The sequence below is a fragment of the Podarcis raffonei genome, chromosome 7, assembly GCF_027172205.1.
Source record: "Podarcis raffonei isolate rPodRaf1 chromosome 7, rPodRaf1.pri, whole genome shotgun sequence".
Taxonomy (NCBI): Eukaryota; Metazoa; Chordata; class Lepidosauria; order Squamata; family Lacertidae; genus Podarcis; species Podarcis raffonei.
Genome location: NC_070608.1, coordinates 61,208,395 through 61,227,386, shown reverse-complemented (window position 1 = coordinate 61,227,386; position 18,992 = coordinate 61,208,395). Strand labels below are relative to the sequence as shown.

At 39.2% G+C, this 18,992-nt stretch overlaps 1 protein-coding gene across 2 annotated transcripts; it reads right to left on the bottom strand.

Annotated features, from left to right (window-relative positions):
* Positions 1-4,928: 4,928 nt before the first annotated feature.
* Positions 4,929-17,505, bottom strand: MYLIP (myosin regulatory light chain interacting protein). 2 transcript variants are annotated; one of them, XM_053396839.1, is made up of 7 exons: positions 17,302-17,505; positions 16,115-16,305; positions 10,132-10,317; positions 9,130-9,327; positions 7,881-8,045; positions 6,958-7,378; positions 4,929-5,311 (listed from the first exon to the last, which is right to left on the bottom strand). In XM_053396839.1, exons 1-7 carry the CDS (start codon positions 17,386-17,388, stop codon positions 5,222-5,224), a joined length of 1,338 nt encoding a protein of 445 aa, XP_053252814.1. In that variant the 5' UTR covers positions 17,389-17,505; the 3' UTR covers positions 4,929-5,221. The 2 variants fall into 2 exon arrangements, with proteins under 2 accessions (XP_053252814.1, XP_053252815.1); XM_053396840.1 differs by lacking the exon at positions 17,302-17,505 and adding an exon at positions 16,508-16,867.
* Positions 17,506-18,992: the final 1,487 nt, after the last annotated feature.

Here is an 18,992-nt window from a genome sequence, read left to right as displayed (position 1 = left end):
TCTCTCAGTAACATAATCTATAGATGGCTCTTAATAGTGTATCAGCAAAAACTTGTCAGCTTCCTGTAGCCTGGTTCTAGCTTCACAGGTCCTGTACTTCCCTTTTATCCAGTCCCACATGGCTCTTTATGACTTCTAGTTCTTGAACTTGCACAACATCTGTGGAGAATCTGTGGTCCAGCAGATACGATTGGGCTCTTAACTCCTATAAACCCCAGCCAACATGGCCAACAGTTAAGAGCTGATGGGAGTTGTAGTCCAGCAACATATGGAGGGCCACAGATTCCCCGTTCTCGGTGCAAATGCTTGGTGCAGTGTTGTTACATGTACCTTTGCTATGCCTACTCAATAGAGCTCAGCAGACAATAGAATCTATTTTTAGATCAATACCCCTTTAAAAAGAAGAACAATTTGCTCAAAAGCCACAATGTACTAACCTCAGAACAATAGCCCTTGCCAACTGCAGTAATTCAAAGTAATTGTCGCAGCACAAAGTACAGGACACAAAATGTGGAAAATGCAAAATATCATCGCTTCACAGAGAATTCAAGATTTGTAAGGTTTCCTGTAGAATTACTGTAAATTGGGGAAACAGCAATTTCTCCCCTAAAAATGGCTACATGCGTTATTCATATATTCTACTATCTGCTCAATTTTTATATGTAATATTGGTTTAATAAATTATACAAGGTTACAGGGTAAATTCCTGGATCAAAGTACCCAAAGCTGTTAAGTTAAAGGCCACTTTCATTTATGTACCATATAAACAACATCAAAGTCCTACAGTCTCTTATGTGATGTTTACTTGCAAGTTATGCTCCTTGCATTCTTTCTTGTCCCAGTATTTTTCCCTTTTCAAGTTGGAAGCAACACTGAAGCTTTTGACCACTTGGGCTGTAGGTAGCCAGCTATGCCCTGACCACTGGCTTTCTTAACTACTTCCTTTGGGGTTGGATAGAATAGCACGAATTAGCAGTAGTAGGTAATATTTGGAAAAGTTGAGAGATGCAAATGGTTAAAAAGGACTCAAGACTGGAAGCAGCAGGAAATCAGAACAAGTGTTTATATCATGAGCTCGCAAGTTACCAAGAGAAAGGAGATGGAGAGGCCTGAACTTAGAAACATGCACCAGCTATTTACAGCCAGCATGGAGCAAGCCTGATGTTCTGATAATGCCTGCACCATTGCTTTGCCATTTAACTTTTGGTTAAACATGCTGCATCACTTAAGATAAGCTTTGAAATAACTTGGTTGTCAGAGTTAAAAGTCTGTAATTTATAACCAAATCTCTTGTTAAACATTGACCTAGTGTTCGCCTCAGTTTCAATATTGTCCTTAGCTGCAGAGGAAAGCAATCAGGGCTCAAAGACCAAGGGAAAGTCTAGGTGCATATGGTATCTACGTTATACAAGAATGCAGTATTTTAGACTCTGGACTTCTGTGCCATGTAAGCAGTACAGGAAGGAACTTTTACTTATCATTTCCATGCTGTTAGGTACTTGGCTGAATTTCCAAGTCATGAGTCTTTCTTAAATTAGTTATCATGGAATGCCTGTGGGTTGTTGTTTTTGAAAACAACACCACCACACATTGAGTTACATGTGTTGCCAGGATGGTGCAGTAAACTTTTACCTCACCTAGTTACCGGTACTTTGCCTCCTAAGAGCTGCTGCCATTGTGATTTCTGTGAATAAGAAAGTCATGAAAAACATTGCTAGCATTGTCAGTATGTGATAGGATGAATTTACCCTTCCCCTATTTGAGTATCATTCTTCCAAAAGTTAGCACTGAGTTCCTATTTCTATTTGAACATATCTAACTTGCGTATGTGGATGCAGTATTGTGCGCTTCCTGTTTTGTAACACTGCAACAACCAAACAACGCCTCCTAAATTTTTGGTAGGCTTCACCATGACATTGCTACATTCTCTTTCCAAGTGTAGCTTTATTAGCACCAAAGAGCATGCACGGCACAGACTCCCCTCCATCGATGGAACTTCACAAGTTAAAACTAGTTAATTTTCCATCTAAACAAAGGCTTGGTCAAGTGCTGTGACTGGAGGTTGAAATTATTCCCAAAATTCAGAGAGCTATTAATGGCTGGCAAATAGAACAGTGTATATAATTCTATTAGCTACAACATTTAAACTGCTGTTAACACCTGCCATTTCTCACCCACTTTCTTTGAAACCTGAATAGATCAGAGATTCGCTATTCCTAATATCTTACAGATACCATTTGTCCCATGCTTTGAAATTGGGTAAAATGCAAAAAATAAAAATAAAAATGTAACTGGTCCTGTGGTTGTATATTTGTGTTCTGTCTGTGCCTTAGGAAGACTTGCACAAAAGGTTAAACTGTCTTTATCAAATACTCCAAGCTCCTGAATAAAGTTTGCATTTAGCTTAACCTTTACACTTTATCTACCATATACTTTACTTTGACTTAGTTGATGGAATCACACTGCAGGGCAAGGGGGCAAAACTAAACATTATCAATAGGTTATCAACTAGATTGTGCTCAGTATGGAAAATATGCATTGAGTGCATTTAAGTTTCCTTTTATCCTAAAGACTAGTTCGCTTTTATTGGGTGTTTTTAAACATTTGCTGAAAGACCAGCTACTTTCTAAGGTAAACATCATTGTCAAACCTGATTCATTTTGCCATTAAAACAGCCTATGTAATTTATAATTCAGAATCTACCCACAAAGCCTAGCTCCACCATGGCTGATTCACCTAAAGCAGCTTACAAAATCCAGTTCTCTAGTTGTTAATGCCCATCCCATCCTCTTTTATTCTATTTTACACCCTGAATTGCTGGCAGTTACAGGTAGATGAAGTTAACTGGTTGCAAGCACCTTCTTTTGGATCCTCCAAGGCTTTTCCACTGTCCAAGAGCAAAGAGCGACTAGTTGGGAGGGAGCTGTAAAGCAATGACATTTGGATCGAGTCATGCATGTGATTACAGTGGTGCCCTCGCAAGACGGAAAACCCGCAAGACGGAATGCCTCGCAAGACGGAAAACCCGCTAGACGAAAGGGTTTTCCGTTTGCGATGCGCTTCGCAAGACGAATTTCCCTATGGGCTTGCTTCGCAAGACGAAAATGTCTTGCGAGTCTCGCCATTTTCCCCCCACTCCCCCCCCTTTTCTAAGCCGCTAAGCCGCTAATAGCCTTTTAGCCGCTAAGCTTTTAATAGCCGCTAAGCCGCTAATAGCGCTAATCCGCTTAGCCGCTAATGGGGTTGCTTCGCAAGACGAAAAAACCGCTAGATGAAGAGAATCGCGGAACGGGTTCTTTTCGTCTTGCGAGGCACCACTGTATCTCATATTAACATCAAATGAAGACAGAAGCCTGCTCCTTATTTTATGCAAGCTTCACCTGCATCAAGCAATAGTGTGGTGTGAATGTAGAGAATAAAATGGGGATAGGAAAAAGTTTCCAGGATCTTACTGCCATGCTTGAACAATAGCTACAGATACTTCATGAATTTGTCCTTTTAAAGTGCAATCATATGCACACTTTTGTTCTTTTTATGCCGTTTACTTTGTATTGATGTTTCATTGGCTTTAGAAATATGTATTGATACATGTTAATATGTTGTACACTGACTCCTGACCACGGGAAGGCTATTATAGAAATATCTAAACTGGAGAAATATTGACAAAATGAATGTAAGGAAGCATAGTGTCAGTGTAATTAAAGATAATGTTTAACCTTAAAAGCTATGTAGTATGGTTATGTTTTGTCATTGTGTCACACGTGAATGTAAAAATCTAATTAAATAATCAGAAATAAATCCCTTCCACAATAAACTTCTGCTTGAGGAAATGCCCACTGCCTGCAGCTCTCCCCACCCCCTGCCCTGTGAGAGGCTGCACAAGGATGGAGGTAACCAGGATGCGTCTGCTGGTGTCTTGATCTTGCTTGTAGTTAGCATTAGTGTGTAAGGCATGCAAATGAAGAAGTACTGCAAAATTCTGTATATAAAAAAGTCCTTTATTAACCTGAATATATAAAAAAGACAAGTTGTCTACCATAATAGGAGTTCTTGCTTCTTGTGGAAAGAAAACTTTTTACAAAGTGAAAAAATAAATACCTTTTGGAGTAAGGTTTATACGCTAATGTGCCATAAAAAAGTAGAGCTTTAATATTTTGACAAAATGTCTGTGCAAAGAAACAAATGCATACACACATTACTGCTACATTAAGGCAATATGAAAAGTATATTCAGAAAGTCTCAGTAAAGTGACTTTTCTAGCTTTCTTTTTAGCTAGTATTGCACCCAAACATGGTCATCTAGTTTTCAATATTTTGGAGCATTCACTAGCTGACCAAATTCCAAAATGCCCAGGGACAGGGTTTGTGGTAGAAGGTAAGACGGTTTTAAGAAAGAATAATTTAACACAGCTGCATTTTAGAAAACCATATTAATATTATACTGCTTGAGAATACATTTCTCCCAACACAAGGCAGATAAACAGAAACAAGTACAAGAGAAACAACTGACTCTTGCAAGAGAAAAATGTTTCACAGATGTTCAAAGTTACTTTTTTTTAATGTAAGTATTTCAGCATTTTCTTCTCAGGAGGTGCCCAACAGGCTGCCAAATTTACTCAAATCTTTATAGTAAATTTTGCAAGTTACCTATTTTTGATGAAACAAATACAACTATTTGCTTAAAGCTTTGCAATCTTAGGTTCTTAAATACAAAGATTTAAAAATAGTTTCTTCAGTGAGACTAAAAGCAGAAACTAAGTTACTGTGAAATAACAGATGTAGATATTAAAAAACTAGTTTTCCTAAAAGATAAATGGAGTGATCATGCTAAATAAAGTAACTTTAAAAACAATATTTATAATTGCAAAAACAGGCAGTGTTGCCCTTGCTGGATACTACGGAGTAACTTTTCATCTTTCCTCCTCTCAATGTATATTGCCATTTTATAAATAAATGTTGCTTCATGTGACATGAGGTTGTCTACAAGTCATTCACAGTATACCCATAAAACAAATTCTCTAAACAGAGATCGTTCCCTATTCTCCCCTCCCTCCCCCCATAGTTTTGTTGCGGTCGCTTTGACTATAATTGCTGGCAGATGCTGAAGTGACTGCTCACCTTCACCATCAATGGAGTCGGAGAAAACATTAGTGCAGTATTTTGGAAGTACAAGATAGTTTAGAAGCTTGTATAGTGTACATCTTCCAGTGATAACATGGAGGTCAGATTACGGTCAGATTAAGCAGGCTGGTGTGGGTAGGCAAATACACATGCTGGACGTGCTCTACTCGAGATCTGCAAACTGGACATGACTAGAAGGAAAAAACAAAAGTTGGAGCATTTATTCACTGTTGCTAACAACTTTATGTCTAATATAAGGGTTTATCAGTTCACATAGCCTGAAGGTTCTAACATTCAGTTTTTCTGCTGATATATATTTAAGTTTTAAAAATACTTGTCCCAAAAGCAAGCCTTAGCAGATTTATACGAATGTGTTCATAACTAGAACATATATGCTCCAGAATCTAAAGTAGAAATCATATGATCTCCATGTAAGTAGTACTGTTTAATTTCAAGATGCCACAAAATGTTGACAAATGTGAGGTTCCAAAGAATTTCAAGCTTATGCCTAATATTTTCTGCAATTTCACCAAAATCTGTGTTACTTACCTGGTAGGTCAAATTAGGCATTTGACAGGGTATTTAAACTACTACTAAGAAATATCTCCATCTTCTCTCAACAGTATGCCAGAGAGTCTAAGGCTATACACAGCTATTAAATGCTATGAACCGATGTTCCCTTCTATGTCTATTTTGTCAACCGGTTTGAGAATTTGTTTTAAGTATGGAGAACAGCAAAATACTTGGAAAGGTAATGACTCAGTTGTCACATCACATTATAGCATAGCTTAAAGCCAAGTAAGGCTTATGAACAGCATTCTGGTTCACTACTGCTGTGACACCATGCTACGAATATGACAAGCCAGAGAATGGCTTGCTGTGAGGTCCAAACTTGGGCTTGCCAGTGTTTGTTTTTGGCTTACCACTTACGGCTTATTTGGCCAGAAGCCCAAGTTTGGAAATCACAAGTCAAGCTCTGGCTTGTTCCTTTGCAACTGGGCCGGACCCTGCGATCACCGTATGAGGCCCTTCTTTATGTGCCCTCACCACGAGGTACAGAGGGTGGCAACATGAGAACGGGCCTTTTCTTTTGCATTTGGATTTGTTTTTCTAAGATCCTATACTCTGGCTTAATGAGGGAATGAACAGGAAGGTGATGGATGGAAAGCGAAAAACTGTATTAGAGGCAAGGAATGGAAGATCTCGCAGGGTGGGAAGCTGGAAGAAAAAGTTCCCAGGTGAGAGATGGGAGGGTCCGTCCACTTTTATGTGACACAAGGTTTAAGATTTCTCTCTGAAAGAGGACTTGGTATTTTCTTCTTTTCTTTAGATTAATTTTTTTATTGTATCATATGCTGAAAAGTTTCAATATTTTTTTTTAAAAGGAGGGAGAGAGAATTGTCCTTTTCTGCAGTGGCTCTGTTTGTGGAATGCTCTCCTAGCACCTTCACTACATATCTTTAGGCATCAGGCAAAAATGTTCCTCTTCTCCCAGGCCTTTGGCTCATTAAACAATCTATGACTTTTTAAAAAGTGGGTGGATGGGTGCACGCACAGGGGAAAGGCTATTGCTTTGTTTGCTTTCACTATGTATTTTTGTGTTTTTATACTCTAATCTACCCTGTGATACTGAGATGAAAGGCGGTATATAAATCTGATAAAAATAATGCAGCAGCAGCAGCAAGGGAGGAGAAACATGATTAGAGTATTATGTATCAGCCCACTGCTCACTCACATTAAGCCACAGTTGTTTTATACTATGCTTTCATGTAATGTAAAAATCAGACCAATAATTTAATATGCGATTCAATGTTGTTGTAATTAACTTAATAATTACCTGTAATTGTGCAGCACATGACTCACAGCACACGGTGTGACCACATGGACAAAATGTTGAATTTATTTCTTCTTCACAGCATACCATACATAGTAGGGATTCTTTAAGCTTCCGTAACTTTTCTTGAAGAGCTTTCATCTGCTGGCAGTTGAGACCTTCACAGCTATCACAGTTCATACTGCTTTCTGAAGACTTAAGGGGAGAACTGGGTGGGCTCTGGTCGCTTCTCGAAACAAGATCCACAATGCCAGCATTGTAAAGGGCTCGCCTTGCATGATCATAAGCTTCCTTAGATGTCCGCTTAATATCAAACACATACTTTTTGCCGAGATTAATATTCTCATTCAGGAACAAGGATGCTAAATGGCCCTTTAAGTCTCGACTGTACTGCATCATAACAGCACTAGTAACAGTGTCACACCTACCAGAATGGGGGAAAAAACCAAGTATAACTCAGTCAAACTGAACAAAAAGGTGAAATAATAGGTTCTGTTTATTCAAAGAATTATAATACTGTAATTGCAATGAGAACATGGAAGACTATTCTAAAAACAAAACGGCATTCTTAATTTGAATATTTCCATTCCCTAAAAGAGAATAGTTTGAAATGGGTTGTTACAAGTTTGATAAACCAGAGTTGCATGAGAAATTTATTTAATGGTATGTTTAGGAAGTGTTAACTTTATTTTGTGTTCATACAAGAGGTTTCCTTCAAGCACTTCTTCCCACTTCAGATATAAAAGAATATTCCTAACCAAAAAAATTAAATCCACTCCGGAGGCAGCAGAATAAAATGAAACCTTTTATTTCACAAATATTAAAGTTTACGCCATTGTTCTATCAACTAAAAAGAGAAACTTAAGCACTTATGCAGGAAATATTTGATGCATTTGAAGCTGGATTTGTTTTCTAGAAATACAAACCTGTAAAATGCATGTGTTTCTGTTATCGCTCTGTACAGTCCACTAGCTGCTCTGGTGCTGACCATCTTGAAAAGGTGAACTATGCTATTGCCAGATTCCTTTGTGACAGTCAAGTACACATTCTTTCCAGACTGCGTTGCCATCTGAACAACTGGGTATGCAATCCTATAAGGAAGGCAAGTATGTTAAAGAACAAGTCCTGTACTGAGAGCCTAAAAGGACTCTGAGGAACAACTACAGGCCAGCTATAGTTTGGCAGGGTACATTTAAGGTTAATACTAAGCTAGAACAATATAGCTCTTTAAATTTATTTATTTATTTAATAATATATAACCTACATAACAAGTGTTTCCAAAGCATAAAGCTAGATTATGCAGAGAACAACGTAAATAGTAAAAATATAAATGCACAAGTATAAAAAGGTCTTTAAAACATTAAATTACAAGATCCTGTGTAGTATAAAATGTAAAATGGTTCGTTACTCTTCAGAGAAAGCCCATTTAAAAAGTTAAGTTTTCAACAGTCATCTGAAAGCAAAAATGCTAGCTGCTGTTTCCACAAAGCTGGAGTCACAACACTAAAGGTCTGGTTTCTAGTTGATGTCAGGCAGACCTCTGGAGCATAACGAATCCTTAACAATATCCATTTGGAGGAATGCAATTGTTAGGTAATGATATATGCGTCAAGGCAATCTCTTAAGTAATCTGGTTCCACATCATGCACTACCGGAAAGAAACAAAGCCACCTACAACTATTTCGACAGCTTAATGTATAGCGCACGGGGGTGGGGGATCTCCAGCCCATGGACATAATTAGGCATGGCAGCCCTTGCCATTCGGCCCTTGAGATGCCCATCTGCCCATATATGACATGAGTTAAGAGCAGGTAAAGTCAGTGCCTGGATGAACGGGGCTTTGCATGCACTATTAATCTGCTGCTTGTAAAGACCCAAATGGCTGAGGATCACCTGACTGCTGGGCACTTGGGAAGCACTTCCCAGGGGACTTTGCAAGCTCTGTGCTCAGCACTTCCCAAGCACAGGGCTTGCAAAGCCCCTTGTGTAGTGCTTCCAGTGGAAGAGGTTTGGAGGTGTGGGGTTGGCGAAGGGGAAGTCCCATTGGAGAAGTGCACCCATGTGAAGTTGAGCGTGAATCATAGAGAACAACAGGTAACAATGGTTGAATCACAACAGATGTGTATTCCACAACTCTTCTGAACCTTTTAATGGAGTTTAGTAGGCATTTATTACCTGTTGATGGGAGTGAAGTCATCTTTACACATGGCAATACCCTCAGGACCAATTCCAATAAAAAGTTTCTGCCCTTCACTGTCTCTAACAGAATGCCATTCCACCCCATAGTTCTCCAGTGTTGACACAATCTGTAAAACTTGATACTCTGCTGAAGCTTGGGTAAGGCCTTCAAGTTCCTTATGCTTTGCAGTAATACTGTAGGTAACAAAAAGTTGAGAATAGGTTAAGCATTCAGACATGAATAAGCAAGGTACAGTGTTTAAAGACATATTCAATCAACTTCATGAACATTTTGTAACTTTTAATGATTTACAAGATTTAAATACTGGCTTTTATCAAGAAGATCTCAAATGTTATGAATTTTATAGATTTATTTTTAATGATACATTGTTAAGTATATTTTTTGTCCTTATTGAAATGTAATAATAATAATAATAATAATAATAATAATAATAATAATAATAATAATATCTTTATTGTCATTGCCCCCTCTCAGGGACAATGAAATTACTTGTAACTAAGTATGGTGGTAACACATTAAACAGTTGTTGGTAAGATTAGGTGCCTTTTGAAAAAAACGAGATTACAAAATTTGTTGAACTATGAATGTGGCTTCATGCTTTAAAAAACTCAAACACTAATTGAGGAACAATCTCACCACACTTAAACAATTCTAAATCTTTACTCAGTTCAATAGGAGATGTAAACATTTTCAACTTCTCCTATTGAGACCTGCCTTTAAAAAAAATATTTTATTTAATCAGTCTAAGAATCAGGAAAATATATTATGGTAATACACAGGTAACATATAGCTTCAAAATTAAAATCCTTAAATATCATGAGTACTACAGAAAATGAAGAAATCTTAGATATGACTGTGTTAGCATAAATCCTGCAAATAAAAATGTGTGGTTTCCAACTGCAGTGGTTTTGCCAATGATATGCATCTGAACAATTATTTCAGCCATGGTAATGTTCCTAGGAAACAAACCCTCTTACCTGTCCAAAACAGTAGTGGTAAGCTCCTTTGCACAGAACTCTTCATAATGATATTTGGCAGTATTTTGATTATAATCACCAAACTTCAACTGGGCAAGTAGTGCACTAAGTTCAATTGCATGTTCAGAAGAACACTGAAGATTACCAGCCAGAAGATCCTCCTCTATATGCAAGAAAAACATGTGCCTAAAAGGAAATTAATTAAAAAAGTATTAAGTCATATTTAGTAAAATATGTGACAGAAATAGGTCTGCTCCTTCTTTTAAAATTCACAAGATATTGTTCTGATTTCCCTATCTGTAAGAATTGGAAAATAAATTACAGAATACCTCAGTGATATAGAATAAATTGGAAGTCTGATTCATCTTGAGACATTGAAATAGAAAGACAGTATTAAAGATGAAGTTTTAGTCGAAGTGAACAGAACAACATCTATTATAAGTTTATTTCTAGGAAGGAACAGGAGTTTAGTCAGGGGAAAGGCCCTTTACATGTGACTTCGCATATTACTGAAGGATGATGGCAACTTACAATCATGAGGCACACTAAAACCCACCATGAATTGTTGAGGATACCTCCTCTGAAGATCAATGATTTTAAAAGCATAACAAATTGAAGGCTTTAAGGTAAAGAAAGGCACAGATTTGAACTGCCACCATCACAGCTGCATTGCCAGTTCAACACATACCGAACACACATAAGCTGGCAGAGGTTGGCTTGTCTGTACTGAGTGTTTCTCAGATATTAAGGAGGTCCCTTCTGCACTATACACTTAAAGCAATATCATACCACTTCCCCAAAGCAGTATCATGGCCTCCCCAAATAATCCTGTAAACTGTAGTGAGACTAGTTAGGAGATCCCTATTCCCTTCCCAGAGATAAAATTCCCAGAGTGGTTTAACTGGCAAATCCTTTTCCCAGGAGACTGTGCTATGAAGGGGGTATTAGTCTCCTAACATCTCTCAAAACTCTTAACAAACTTTCACTGGGGGAAGCCATGCCAGTTTAAATTCACTGGGGGAAGCCATGCCAGTTTAAAGTGATATACTACTTTAAATGTATAGTGTAAATGGGGCTGAGGGGAATAAGAAATCTGTCATGAGCAGTGTTAGAAACAGATATAAAAGCTAGGAACTAAATGACACCTTAAACCTAGGTTGTGGGTGCCACAATGGAGTGTCTAGGTGAGCTTTTTTTGTAACAAGAATACAAAGCTGAAAATGAATGAACTGCAGCTGAAATCTTATGTTCAATTTTACATGGTCTAGTCCTCATCTGAAGACTGCAAAAAAAGCCATACTTCCCCTGCCCACCCCAATATTTTTATGAGGGTCTCTTCTCCAGTCTTCAGAGAATGGCTGGAAGTGGGGAGGCAGAAAAAAGGTCCCCCTTTTCTTCCAGCAGTGGCAGTTTTAATCTGAAATCTTAGGCTCAGTGCTGCGCCCAGAGCTCAGAAACTGCTCGCATTAATGGAATTCCCTTTCACAAAACGTGCTTAAAATAATGGGGTGTTTCGAGCGCTGGTTATGAGGCTATAATATTCTGTTAAGTATCTGGACCGTTAGTTGTCTCACATATCAAATTGGAAATACTGTTGCACCTACTAATATATAAGTGTATTGTGAATCAGATCTTGCCCTCCTTCTAAGTTCAGAAGTAGAAGACGGTGGTGAGGACTTTCTATTGGAATGATCTGTTGCAGAATTAAGATCTTTTTTATAATTTCTTTTAAAATCATAACTGAATATTCTGGCCAATATTGGTTATAACTCATGGGACGACAGGTATGACAATCGCACACCAATCTGCGAGGGAGTTATAGTACAAGATAGGTGCCAGCTTCTGTGCAAATAACTCTTGTCAATAATGCTAGGTTTTTATTAGTTTGCCAGTAAAATAGAAAACCCATTTTTAAGTTTAAAATACATGGATAAGAATCTGAAAGAGCCTTCTTTCCCCCTTGAACCTCCCCCTGAACCTTACCCCAGTGACCAGCGCGTACTCCATTTCGAGTAGAATGGAATGGGGTGGCAGGATTGCCAACTGCTCCCCCCCCATGCACATTTAGTAGTGCACTGAGGCAATAAGCCAGTGTTCGAGCAGAATGCCTCAGCTTTATGGGGGGAAACAGAAGCCGATGGCACCTTCTATGCCTCCTTTTGGCAACTCCTGCAGCCATGCTGGTGCCACAGATTTTGCTCTGCTTTCATTTGGATCACATCAGCGAGGCCAAGGGAGGGGTCCTGTCGTCTGCGCAGCCCAGGACCCTCCATACACACTGCCCAGGCTTGCACCCTGGGAAGGTCACTTTGGTGCTAACACAGCTGTTTGAAGGCACACTCCATTGTCTCTTGAGACACATGGATGCCAACAACAATGTGCAAGAATCTGAGCAGGTGGAGGGTACTGTGGTTTATAACAAAATACCTTTTATTTACTTCCTAAAATTTATATACTGCTTAATTGTAAAGAAAGCAACAACCTCAAAGAAGTTTACAAAAAGATAAAACAATTAAACTGCCAATAAAAAGAATCAGCCTCACCATTTTAAGACTTTCAAAAAGCTAAACTAACAATAGTCTAAAAACAGATTAAAACTCACAAACATTTTCTAAACATTAGGGCAAACTTGTCTAAACAAAAATGTTTTAGCAGGCACCAAAAGGAGTATAGTGAAGGCACCTGCCTGACATCAATAGGCAGGGAGTTCCAAAGTGTAGGTGTTTCCACTAAAAGATTTGAGTTCCTATAAATGTGGAAAGGGTACTATGTGGCACCCACCTATAACAGTGCCATTTCTGTCAATATGGTTGAGTGGGCATATATGGGCTAAGGCAATCTCACAGGTATCTAGCCATGTAAATTGTGTAAAATTGTGTTTAACATTGTGTTTTAATTATTGTAACCCACTCTGGGACTTTAGGGTGAAAAGCGGGTAATGAACTATTATTACTGTCATATTGTACAATGGTAGAGGAGGCAAGATTCCCAAGCCTTGTTCATCATTGTTGATTGATAAGGGAAGGGAAAGCTTGTTCAGCTATGCTTCATGTAGTTATATGGATTCAACACTTTTTTCAGCAACCACCACAAGATTTAATTGCACTTGGGCAAAACAGAACACTTACCTAGACAAAATATATTTAGACTGCAAAGTACAAGTGTGAACTGTACTGTACATGCAAATTCAATAAGCCAGTTTTAATGCAGCAAGCTGTTTGAAACAAATTTAAATAGCTCACTAGAATGGCCAGAATTCTGATTTTATCTCTTCGGAGATCAAACTGAACTTTAATTCTTAACTAAAAAGCTAATACACTAGATGTTAGAAAGTAAAATGGAATTAATGGTTTTGTCATGTCCTTAATTATAGTAGCTGTTTAATTTCTGACCACTCACAACAAAATACAAGTTACTTTATTCCAGTATTCTAAATGTATTGCTACTGAACTTTAACAAGAAGTTTTAAAGGATAAAATTTAATATAAGAAGTTTCACATATTTACTCATCAACAACAATGCTTACTATTCCAAAAGTAGACAAAAGTTTAGACTTGTTACTTCTTCACAAAAAGCCTCGACCACAAAAGCAGAACTTTCTTCCCTGAAGCAACCATTTCAGACCAATCAGGAGTCAAATTTCCCCAGAAACTCGGCTTTCTTCCAATGCAGCAGTCACCGATTCCATAGAACAGCCTGGCAGCTATTAACAAGGGTTACTTTCAGTCAATGACCTACAGTTACATTGTTGTTGCTTCTCTAGAGCAGCCGCCACACATCCTTCACTGCTGCCTTCACTGTTAGCGAGTAAAACACAGCCACACCCGGAATAAGTTTTGAGACTCAACATTCTCATTGCAACTCATTTCTGAACCTTGGATTTCTCAATTACTATCCTGTTTTTACCTAAAAACAAACTACCAGGCAGCTCCATGAAGCTTCCCTGAATTCCCTGGAATAAACCCAAACTCAAAACAATTCCCAATTATATAGATGGCTTCACAACACCCTGGCACAATTCCTTTTAAAAGTTAAAGTAATTACAGGAGCATCTTAATTAAAGTTTTTTTGTTTCTTCTCCCCACCCCCCACTTTTTACAATATTCAGGTACCAGGAACTATGTATCCTGAAGCATTTCAACTTAGCACATGGACTTGGAATAAAGGTGTTCATATTTAAGACCATGAAATTTCAGCTGACACTATTTGGGCTTCTTTTCCTGGTTATAAATTACTATAGTAGAATATGGGCAAATGTAATAACAATGATTTGCTACTGTGGAAATCTAGGTTTGAAGAATCATTCCACTTATTAATTAAGTAAAACAGCAGAACAGCAATCACAGTTTCAAGCCTATTAAAAGCAGTTTCACGGGTCAAGTCAAATCAAAACAGACCATTACGTCTTCAAAATCCAATCTAATTCAAATTTATGTGGAGAGTGCTCTAGGGTTGAACTCTTGAAATTTATAATAGCCAGCTCTCACATATCTCTTACACATATACAAAACTTCCATTTACAAAGACATATTCACACAATGGTTGATACTTCAAAATAACCTAATCTCAGTACACTGTTTTCTACACAAACAATATGCAAATACAAGGGAACTGATCCTGTTAGTGCTCTCAAACTGATGCCTATTCTTTTTCAATGGCACAGACTAAGTGAGGATGAGACGTCAACATTGAATCTCTTAAGCCTGGAGGATGACGACAAAGAGAATGGGTTCCCCCACACACTGGTACTCTCATTCTTTGGAACTTGCCAAATTCATAACCTTTCAAAGCAGTTCAGAAAATTGTTGCTATATTAACATATGACAGGATGGAACTCCTGGTCTTCACTTTGCAAGTCTAGCACAAAAAATGTGTGAGTGTTAAGGTTTAAAAGTCCCAGACAGCTGTAAGCCAGATATTGCACAGTAACTGTAGCAGTATGAAAAATATCCCCAAGTTATAATGCACAGCATTGTTTTCTTAAAAGTAAAATATTAACCAAAGTAATTCATGTAAGAAATATTGTTCCATCACATGCAATGAAAGCTTTTGAAAACATGATACACAACACAGGAGGTCTGTCCACTTAAGAAAAGAAGATGCAGCCTGAATATTAAAAAGCTGTACAGATTATTTCAGAAGTATTTTAGTCCATAAAATATTAGCAGTCCTGCCATCCCATGAACCTAGCAGCATCCAGATTTGCAAGTTGCCTGCCTAACAAATAGTTTATTCATTGTTACAATAGAATAACATTATGTACATTGCATGAGAACAGCATAAATGCATTCATGGAAGAGTTGTGATTATCTGCAACCATCTATAGCAGGCTACAGTTTGGAAGTGAGCATTTTTCTACAAGAAAATGTATTTTAATAAAATCTCACCATGCTACTGAAACATTTCATCTTAAGAATTATATGGCTGGGTGAAATTTTACCATGAAGGCCCATAGGGAATAAAGGTGGAGTCTTCCAGGTACATTTTAAAAGTGTAATTACACGATTTTTGTCAGTGTTTGAATTCAAGTGTAAGCTCAAGATAGCTACATATTTCCTAAAGGGAGAAACCAGCTGTTTTCTCTTTGTGGTTTGAAGCAGGGCCTAAACTTGTTTGAAACATTACTGTAATATGATATCACAGCTCTGTAAACTGAAACACTGGGTGGAACAGTTTCCTGCTATGAACATTTTAAAACGACCTGCAATAACACTGCTAAGAGGTTACTATCGGGCAAACACTTTGTGTTACTTCCACTTGTAGAAAGGCTCCTGTAATTACAGGAGGTACTACCCAGGCCTATATACGAACATACACTGCTATGGTATGTTTTATTCTCCATAACAAAGACTATTTTACAATAAGACCTTAGCTTCAGATTCAGTTCTACAGACACATTCAAGTCACATTCTAAACTTCTACTGGAGAGTTGCATATATTGAAAATAAAGTATGAACAGGTCTCACTGGGAGTTCTTTCTTACCTTGTCTGTTCTTGCAATATAAGATGGGGCTCCACAAAGAACTTGACACGTAGTTTCAGTCTGTAAGGAGGCAGACCATCCATCTGCTGGGATATTCTATTTCGCAAATTCAGCCACAAATTCTCCCCTTTGCTGCCTGTGAACTGGAGTCCGAAGTAATCAACTTCTATAATGCCCAGTCGTCTACAAACCTGTGATTAAAAATTGGAACATCATAAAAGTTAGTACAAGAATCATCATGAAGTAGTGTGGCAAGACGTTGTTTAACAAACTTCAGGAAGTCCACAAAACAATATGCCACTTGATACTGGTGGAGCTGATAAACAAGCATATACTACAAAATGACAAGTTAAATCAGATTGCTCTTAGGGTGCCAGAACCAACACCTCATACCTAAAGCTTGTAGAAAGAATGATCCATCTGTGCAAGAACATTCACCATGTTATAAACACCAAATCCAAAGACTTGGGTCTCCTGCCAAAAACATGTACAGTTGGGTGAACGTTCTGGGTTAAATGAGCATAAACAATGGGCGCAGCTGGGCCACTGCATAAAACCCTGAACTTCTCCATGCACAGGTTGAAAGCAGACGGTTCAATCAATCCCACGCTCACATGTGCCATTTACATTTACACCACGTGGTGCCAACGAAAAGTAGAGCCTTGCAGGGTTCAGTTGCCTGCCGCAACAAATATAACGATTAGTCCACATGCCTTGCCAAGCACAGTATTCCTCATGCAGGGGCGATACATTTAGGCGGGGGAAGTCAAGTCACCTGCCATCGCCCCTGCAAAGTGCCACGTGGCTAATGCTACTAAAGGGGGGGGGGATTTCAGGATGTGGGATGCGGGGGGGGGAGAGCCGCAGCTCAGTAAGCAACGCGTGGGAGGCAGTCAGAGCAGCAGCGTCGCTGCAGGCTCCGCAGCTCCGAGGCCGTTGCATCCCCCTCCCCTTGCCTGCATCCCCCCATCCCGATCCCCAGCTGCTCTGTGTCCAGTCCCACCGAGCACGAGAAAAGGCGGCGGCTCTCGTTCGGATAATCTCGAGCCGAAGCACAGAGCGCGCGAGAGCAGCCCCGTCGCGGCTCGTGGGTCGCGAGCTCCTTCAACGACCATTCATGAATCAACGGCGGGTTTGCGGGAAGGGGGGCGGAGAGCGAGAGAGAGCGAACGCGCGCGGCTCTTCACCTGGTCGAGGCAGTCTTCGCCGTTGGCCTTGGCCTCCACCTCCACCTCCATCACCACCGCGTCCGGCCTGGTCACATAGCACAGCATGGCCGCTGCCTTGTCGCGAAGACGCGCACCGAAGAGCCCCGGCTGCCTCGCGGCTGCCCACCGCCACCACCCGCCAGCCCGCACCCTCCCCCTGCGCTCAAACCTTTTCGTGCTTTGAGGCGAGCGGCAGTTGGCGCTCCTATATCTCTCCTCGACGCGCTCCCCTCCCTCCTCAGCCCCCGCCCTCCGAACGAAAGCGAACCAATGCGCGCACGCTGCTCTATTTACATGCAGCCGTCCGAGCCAACCGAAGCGGCGGGGGAGGGGGGTGGCGGTTTGTTATTGCCAAGATAGCCTCATAGAGGTTGGCAGAGGGAATTTGAGGTTTCCGATTGCATATCGTAGGAGCTCCATGTGCGGGGCAAGAAGGGTGGAATCGAATAGGAATCGGTGAAAAAAGTGAAAGGGAAACAGGCACGGTTTATGTGCCATAGACGATGCCCGATGAGATAAAGCTTAGTTTTAAAGCACCCAGGAAGCAAGTCTTTAGTTCAAGGTCATCATATGTAGCCACCACTTCCATTATATATGTCCTTTCCCAATTTCTGTTAACAGGCACATACTAGGAAGGCTTATCCTGTTAGTGCTAGGCACTGACTGGAAATGACCATCTGAATAATATTTACCTGAATATTTACCACAATAGTTGCTTACCTGATTTCTTATTTTAACTTCGTTATTTGGTTTTCATTGTAAGAATTTATTTACAGTTCTTGTGAACTGCACTGATTTTTAATGAATTAGCAGTATAGATATTCTATAAATAAATTAAGGGGCAAATCCGAAGAAAAGTATTTTTAAGGCTGAAATCCTATCCATACTTGTGTAAGAGGAAGTCCCACAGAACTACTTTTGAGTAGACATACATAGTTAATAAAGTAACTGTTAATAAAGTAACAGCAATTATTATACTGAATGTGATCTAAAATATGGCATGTAATAAACCATATATATTTATCAGATAAATAGGACCATCCTTAATATGAATAGTAATTGCAACACCATCATGCTGTAAAACACTTTATAATAAGAACAACTAGCATACAGCTTTTACTGTTTGACATTATATTATGTTTTTATATGTGCTGGAAGCTGCCCAGATTGGCTGGAGAAACCCAGCCAGATGGGCAGGGTATAAATAAAATTATTATTTTATTTTATTTATTACATGGGAGTAGCTGTGTGGTACTCCTATAATGCACACACTCCATTAAGATAGGAAGCATACTTAGCTCAAGTTTTCTTAGAATATACTTTGATGAAATCTAAGTGGTGGGTTGCGTCACTCTCACAAGATTTTACTGTCTACTGAAAAAAATTAATCAAGGTGTTCCAATCAGGGGTGTAAGAGAGAGATCTTTGTTAGATCTTTGGAACTGCAAGTAAGCTTTGCTACACTGTGCACATTTGTTGCTTAAGAAAACACTAAATGGAAAATGCAGATAAACTGTCCAACGTTATGTTTTACCAACAGTTCTGTTAATCCAGGAGAGGCAAAATAAAGAGTGGTATATTGGTAATTTGGTACTGTAGAATAGTGGGTAGACATGGCAGACGACACAGCAATTTCTCCAAAGCGGCTCTTTATTTTGTAAGCTGGAACA

What these genes read in the sequence shown, in the direction of transcription:
- MYLIP (XM_053396839.1), bottom strand. Translation starts at nt 17,388, where the DNA reads ATGCTGTGCTATGTGACCAGGCCGGACGCGGTGGTGATGGAGGTGGAG. An exon ending in ATATTGCAAGAACAGACAAG is followed by an intron (nt 10,318 to 16,114) that starts GTAAGAAAGAAC and finishes ATTTCCTTTTAG; the next exon opens with GCACATGTTTTTCTTGCATA. An exon ending in ACCACTACTGTTTTGGACAG is followed by an intron (nt 9,328 to 10,131) that starts GTAAGAGGGTTT and finishes TGTTACCTACAG; the next exon opens with TATTACTGCAAAGCATAAGG.